Raw genomic sequence first — 7909 nt, 5'->3', positions numbered from 1 at the left:
GATGATGAGATATGAGTTTAGAAAAGTCTCTGTGACAGCGATGTAGAAGATGGACTGGAGTGGCTGCAGATGGAAGCAGAAGGATGAGACTAAAATGACCTCTGATGGACAATAGATTGTAGGAGGCAGGTGAGGGAGGGGAGTGAGGAAGCCCCTTACCCCTCACCTGTCACCCCTATCTCTCACTCTCTATGTCCTTCTTCACCTTTGTTCCCATTCCCACCCCTGCCCCGCCTCCTTTCCATTCCTTCTTCTCCCTTCCTTTTAATCCACATTCTTTATTCCTTTGCCTATTCTGTTTCTCTTATGTCAATATCTTCCTTTGTCTTCTCCCTTGTAATCAGTAATATCTTCTAAAATTGTTTCTTTGAGTGTTCCAGTCTCCTTTATACAAGATCTATCACCCATTTCTTAATCCAGAGAACCCCTCTCCCCCTTTTCTTGTCTCAGGACACATATCATACGTGTCCTGTTACTGCTCCCAGTAAGGGACCACCTACATCAGTCAGAGGAGGCACTCCCTATAGCTTTTCACCCACCCAGAATCAACACCACATACTTTTTGAATATTGACTATCAGCAAAGTGTGCATGGTAGGGCATAAATAAATTATAAGATACATATTTATACCTCTTGGAGCTGAGAGTTGAATTATAGAGGGAAAACATAGATTCATGAAACATCCATTCATATTATAATGTGTTAACTGTTGCTTGATAAATGACTGATACAAAAAATGTATTAGAGACTGGAACATGGGTTTATTTAGATTAGGACACTACACAGAGGAGAGTGATGAACATTTATTATTCCAGATATGTTCTAGAAACCTTATGTGTTATTTAATTCCATGGAAAATTTCTAGAAAGGAAAACTTCTTAGAGATGTGGAAACAGACTCAGGTAAATACCTTACTCAAGGTCAAATCTCATGGAATATAAAGTTCTGAGATTTGACTCTGGTTCTGTTGGACTCTGTTTTCCCACCACTATATTACACTGAATCTTTGAAAAGCAGATAGCATGCATCTGGATGGCTTTAAAATATCTCATGAATGTGTATTCCAGCATCAACTAGTGAAATCTCCAAAGACGAGGCCACTTATATCAGAACATGGTATTATGATTTACAGATGAGGGTGTCCATCATTTGGACTTGGACAGTTGCTTTGAGTCACTGAGCACTAAAACAGCATGTAGCAACTTCACGCATCTCTGTCTGTGGTGTGTTTTCTTTAGGTGTATGGAGAAGACATCATGGCATCACGGAACCACACGTGTATGACAGAATTTGTCTTTCTGGGGCTCTCACAGACTCAGGAGCTCCAGCTAGTCTTGTTTCTGGTGTTCCTGTTTGTCTACACAACCACTGTCATGGGAAACCTCCTCATCGTAGTGACAGTGACCTCTGATTCCAGGCTCCACACACCCATGTATTTTCTGCTCAGAAACCTGGCTATCTTAGACCTCTGTTTCTCCTCAGTCACTGCTCCAAAGATGCTGGTGGACTTGCGTGCTGAGAAGAAAACCATCTCCTACCAGGGATGCATGACTCAGGTCTTCTTCTTCCACTTTCTGGGAGGTGCCATGGTCTTCTTCCTCTCAGTGATGGCCTATGACCGCCTTGTTGCTATATCCCGGCCCCTCCACTATGTCACCATCATGAACACTCAGCTCTGTGTGGGGCTGGTGGTGACAGCCTGGATGGTAGGTTTTGTTCATTCCATCTCCCAACTGGTCCTGATGCTCCCACTGCCTTTCTGTGGCCCCAATGTCCTAGATAACTTCTACTGTGATGTTCCACAAGTTCTGAGACTCGCCTGCACTGACACTTCTGTCCTGGAGTTCCTCATGATCTGCAACAGTGGGATGCTGGATGTCATCTGGTTCCTCCTCCTCCTGGTCTCCTACTCAGTCATCCTGGTGATGCTGAGGTCCCACTCAGGACAGGCAAGGAGGAAGGCAGCTTCCACCTGCACCACCCACATCATCGTGGTGTCTATGGTCTTCATTCCAAGCATTTACCTCTATGCCCGGCCCTTCACCTCCTTCTCCATGGACAAGGCTGTATCCATCAGCCACACGGTCATGACCCCCATGCTCAACCCTATGATCTACACCCTGAGGAACCAGGAGATGCAGGCAGCAGTGAAGAGATTAGGGAAACGCTGGGTGCTTTGTAAAAAGGAGTGATAGTGGGTCACTTCTCTTTGACTTTGTTTTCTATTTGCAAAGTGGAGAAAAAGCTGTCGTATCTGTCCTCTTAATAGCTTGTGGATGTGCTGTGAGGGTAATTGTAGAAGTGAATGAGTATCAAAGATAAGAAACTTGTTCAGATTTTTAGGAAAAAGGAAAATATCCTTTTTTTTTTTTTTTTATGTGGTGGACTGTTTGAACACTCCAACGCAATAAGATGCGTTGCCATGGAAACTTTCTGGAAAGCCATACCCTCCTTTCTGCCTTCTTGGTGAACAGTTTCCTCTTAGGATGACAGCATTTCCCCAGAAGAGCAGTTCTGTTTTCTGTATTTGACCTATTTTTCCTGTACCCCATGTAGGTGTGAGTCTGGATTGTTGGAAACTGTACCCTAACCCATCACTTATCAAATAGATAAGCTTGAATGAGACACTTGGCCTCTCTTGAACTCATAACTTCTTCTTCAACAAAGTTACTGAAATTAGTATCTGACTCCACACTTCCCAGCTTTATTATAAGAATCAAATCCAAAAAATTGTGAGAAAACATTGAGTAAACCATATGTTTTATTTGATTCAATTTTCAAGTTTGAAATTATCATGAATATGTAATTTTTTCTCTTTACCTTTTAATATATAGAGTAATTATTACAAGCAAAAGATTATGTGTAAAATGCATGTAAGTTGTAAAACACTATTATGTGAACATTCATATACCTGCTACTCAGTTCAAGAACCATAGGGTACCAAAAGCTTATACCTACCTACCCGTAGATTCTCTCATCACATCACTTTTCCACAGATGAAACTATATTTTTGAATTTTATGTTTATCATTCCATTGCTCATAAAAATAGCTTTACCACATTTTTACACAATCAGTTTATTGTAATGTTTTGCTTCTTTGAGTTTTATAATCATATCAGACTGCATATAATATTCTGGTTTTTTCACTCAACAATGTTTTTTTTTTAATTTATTTATTTTAATTGGGGGCTAATTACTTTACAATATTGTAGTGGGCTTTGCCATACATTGATGTGAATCAGCCATGGGTGTACATGTGTTTTAAATGCTGCATATTATTCTTTTTGGATTAGTTTAGTCATTTGTACTGCTGTATAATATGCCATTATGAAAATTAGCTTTGGGGGATTGTGCCGTTTTCATTTTAGCCAACAGTACTCTTTTGCATATTCTTTTACTTGTCTCTAGCTGTTTTGTTGAGGAGCTATGGGCTTTACCTTGAAATGGAATTGCTGAGTCATGATATCTTCAAACATTTACCTTTACGTAAAAAGTGCCAAATGGTTTTCCAAAGTTGTGTCTCATTCACCTTCATCAGCAGTGCTGAAGTGTTCGCATTAATTCATGTTCTCCTAACAGTGGAGAACTTCATTTTTGCCCATTAAGTGGGTAAAAATGGTATTTCACAATAGTCTTAATTTTAATTTCTCTAACGTTTCTTTCCATATTTTTTATTGTATTCAGGTTTTCCATGAATGCATTTTGTTCACTTTTTCTATTGAATTTTTCTAGTTTATGTAGGAATTCTTATATAATTTGTTGATGATCTATTTTCAGTTATATTTATTATAATGCGTATGTGCATGCTAAGTCGCTTCAGTCATGTCTGACTCTGCTACCCTATGGACTGTAGCCCACAAGGCTCCTCTGTCCCTGGGAATCTCCAGGCAAGAATACTGGAGTGGGTTGCCCTCCTCCAGGGGATCCTCCCAACACAGGGATTGAACCTATGTCTCTTAAGTGTCTCTGGCATTGGCAGGATTTATTGCTACAACTTCTCCCAGTTTGTGATTTGTCTTCTCTACTTTTGTTGTTAGTTTTCATGTAGTCAGGCATACCAATCTTTTATTTTAGTATTTGTTCTTATTGAGACCAAATTTTTAAACATTTTTTTCTTATTCAGAGGACAGAAAAATATTTCGCTAGTTCTTTTAACTTAAAAACATCCACTTTAAAAACATCTTAAGCTTTTTGAAAATTTTCAGACTTACAGTAAAGTTGCAAGTATAGTATAAAGGACTTTTTTCCTGACCATTTTAGGTCACTGCTTAAGTTGCCAACCTGATGCCCACCATTCCTTAATATTTGTCTACATTTTCTAGAGTCATTTCCCTCTATTACTGCCATACAGTCATTAAAATTGATATGCTATCAGTACGTTGCTATAATTTTTAGCCTGTACTCAAGTTTTGCCAAATGTCTCAATAAAGTCTCATAGAAAGAAAATCTGCTTCAAAAACAAGTGTTGCATTTAGTTGTCATGTCTCTCCAGACTTTTTTGATCTGGAAGATCTCCTTGATTTTGATTATCTTGGGAACTTTAAAAAATTATTGGCCACTTATTTTGCAGGATATCCTCCAGTTTGGATTTGTCTGATGTTTCATGATGATTACACTCAGGTGATGCATCTCTGTCACCTTGCCAGAAACAACCCTCCAGTCATGCTGCGTCCCTATTGCAGCCTATGAGGTGTGAATGGCTTTGTCCCATCACTAATGTGCCATCACTAGACTACTTGACTAACAGGTGCTCACTAGATTTCATCCCTGATTTTTCTTAATTACCTTTTAATCCTCCTCCTTCTTTCTTGGCTCCCATCTCCTTTTCCCTTTCTCCTCTAGCTCTTCACCCTCCTCACATCATTAATGATTTTGAAGCTGGTATAGCTGAGTCCTGAACATAGGAAAATTATACACCTTTAACTGCCTTCATTAAGTCTTTGCTGAAACAGGATGGGAATATGAATAAACAGAGGAGCTGTACACCGCTCTGTCCATCCTCTCAGCTCTCCCCTCTTTCCTCTTCCCTCTTCCCTCTTGCCACAGAGGCCCTCCTCTGTACTCTTTTGCAAACTTCCTCCACTGGCTTCTAACCTCCCTCAAGGTAAAACGTAAATGTAGGCACCTGGTATCTTAACATTATTCAGAGTGATTTGTGCCTCCTCTTCTCTCTAATGTCCCACCACTTCCCCCTGTGCTCCAGCCTTGTCAAGGCTTTCAGGGTTCATGAAGTGTATGCTGTACCATTTCATCTCTAGATCCCTGTTCTGCCAGAAACACACTTTCCCTCCTTTGTCTGCCTAACACACTTGAATTTCACTTCTGTCTAAATGTTATATCCTCTGGGAAGCCATCCCCTCTTTCCCAGTCATGGTTACTAAGTCTTTTAACCTTTCGTGTTCCTCTAGTTAAGCTATCTCTCCTGTGAAGTACATTTCTGTATTTCTGGGTCTGTTTTTCCCATGAGCCTGTAAGTTTGTTGAGAGGAGAATGTATGTCTTCTTTTTGTATTCTCAGCATTAAATATTGAGGTATACACAACTTGCCTTTTACTGCTCTGAGTCTGAGTGAACTCCGGGAGTTGGTGATGGACAGGGAGGCCTGGCGTGTTGTGATTCATGGGGTCGCAAAGAGTCGGACACGACTGAGCGACTGAACTGAACTGACTCTTAAAAAAGGATAACTTTCAGTTATGTTAACAAATGTTGACCTAAAACAAATAGCAAATATTTCTCCAGCAAAGATGGGTTTATTCAGCATCAGCAGAGAATTGCAATTCAGGCTCTGCACCCATGATGAGTGGAAGTGCAGCCATGTGCAAGTCTTTCAAGGCAAGAGACGAAGACTGTTTTTATGGAGAGGGAAAGGAGGGTGAGAAGGCAGGAATAAACAAAGCGTTCATGGCTTTTCACTGGCTGAGTCCTTGCCAGGAAAGAAGAGGTGTCTTTCTTTTTCCTGTTGGGCTCTGCTATTGTCACGCGGTGTGAGAGCTCCCTGCTCTGGTCTCCCAACTCTACTTAACTGAGGTTTCAGCTTATTAACTTTTTACATTTATGAACTTTCAAAATAGCCCAATACAATAACTTCAAAACTACAAGCCATATTAGAACCATTTTCTAAAGCAGATAAATTATCCACAATCCTGATCTGAAGAATCAACTTTGAATTTTAGATGTGGTTTGGTAAATATTTTGTACTCATTTATGTGCCTTGAGAGGACAAATATATAAACTAGAGCATACAAAGTCTATCTTACTGAGAATTAACTCAGAATCATAAGGAATTAATTCAGGCAATTAATTAGTCACTTTATCAATAGTGACATCTGACAGTCAAGGAGATTGACAAGACATATTCACTTCCCTAGCATGAACTCAGGCTATCTTATTTTTTATTTTTAAATTATTATTTTATTTTTAAAATTATTATTTTTTTAGCTACAATGTGCAATCTGTGGGATCTTCATTTCCCAACCAAGGATCAAACTTGGGCCCTTGCAGTAAAAGTTCTGAGTCCTAACCAGGGAATTCCACCATGGAATTCCTCAGTCTGTTTTATTAAATGGTTGGATTTTAAAATGAACTAAAGCTAAGTGTGTGAGATGAGTACAATTGTGCAGTAGTTTGAACGTTCTTTGGCATTGCCTTTCTTTGGGATTGGAATGAAAACTGACCTTTTCCAGTCCTGTGGCCACTGCTGAGTTTCCCAAATTTGCTGGCATATTGAGTGTAACACTTTCACAGCATCATCTTTTAGGATTTGAAATAGCTCAACTGGAATTCCATCACTTCCACTAACTTTGTTAGTAGTGATGCTTCCTGAGGCCCTCTTGACTTCACATTCCAGGATGTCTGGCTCTAGGTGAGTAATCACACGATTGTGGTTATCTGGATCATGAAGATCTTTTTTGTATACTTCCCCAGTTTCCCCCATTGTCAGTCCCTCCTATCAGGAAGCTCCCATAAACCTCTTATCCTTATCTATGAGAAGGCAGACAGAATGAAAACCACAATCACAAAAAACTAATCAAATTGATCACATATACCACAGTCTTGTCTAACTCAATGAAACTATGAGCCATGTCCTGTAGGGCCACCCAAAGCAAATGAGTCATGGTGGAGAATTCTGACAAAATGTGGTCCCCTGGAGAAGGGAATGGCAAACCACTTCAGTATTCTTGCCTTGAGAACCCCATGAACAGTGTGAAAAGAAAACATACAGATGGCTAATAAACACATGAAAAGATGCTCAACATCACTCATTATCAGAGAAATGCAAATTAAAAAACACAATGAGGTACCATTTCACGCTGGTCAGTATGGCTGCCATTGAAAAGTCTACAAACAATAAATGCTGGAGAGAGTGAGGAGAAAAGGCAATCCTCTTAAACTATTGGTGGGAATGCAAACTAGTACAGCCACTATGGAGAACAGTGTGGAGATTCCTTAAAAAACTGGAAATAGAACTGCCATATGACACAGCAATCCCTCTCCCGGACACACACCCCGAGGAAACCAGAATTGAAAGAGACACGTGTACCTCAATGTTCACTGTAGCACTGTTTACAATAGCCAGGACATGGAAGCAACCTAGATGTCCATCGGCAGACAAATGGATAAGAAAGCTGTGGTACATATACACAATGGAATATTACTCAGCTATAAAAAAAAAAATGCATTTGAATCAGTTCTAATGAGGTGGTTGAAACTGGAGCCTATTATACAAAGTTAAGTCAGAAAGAGAAACACCAATACAGTATATTGATGCATATATATAGAATTTAGAAAGACAGTCAAGATGTGGGTAATGATATAGGTTTCCCTATATGCAAAACAGCAAAAAAGACACAGATGTAAAGAACAGACTTTTGGACTATGTGGGAGAAGGCGAGGGTGGGATGATTTTAGAG

At 39.7% G+C, this 7909-nt stretch overlaps 1 protein-coding gene across 1 annotated transcript; it reads left to right on the top strand.

Annotated features, from left to right (window-relative positions):
• The first annotated feature begins 769 nt into the window (after positions 1-769).
• On the top strand, positions 770-2338 carry LOC113878196 (olfactory receptor 4D2-like). The gene has a single exon (XM_027519110.1). It carries the CDS (start codon positions 1257-1259, stop codon positions 2190-2192), a length of 936 nt encoding a protein of 311 aa, XP_027374911.1. The 5' UTR covers positions 770-1256; the 3' UTR covers positions 2193-2338.
• Positions 2339-7909: the final 5571 nt, after the last annotated feature.

This window comes from Bos indicus x Bos taurus, chromosome 19, assembly GCF_003369695.1.
Source record: "Bos indicus x Bos taurus breed Angus x Brahman F1 hybrid chromosome 19, Bos_hybrid_MaternalHap_v2.0, whole genome shotgun sequence".
Lineage (NCBI taxonomy): Eukaryota > Metazoa > Chordata > Mammalia > Artiodactyla > Bovidae > Bos > Bos indicus x Bos taurus.
The sequence above is the reverse complement of the archived record's forward strand: the minus strand, read 5'-3'. Positions and strand labels throughout refer to the sequence as shown.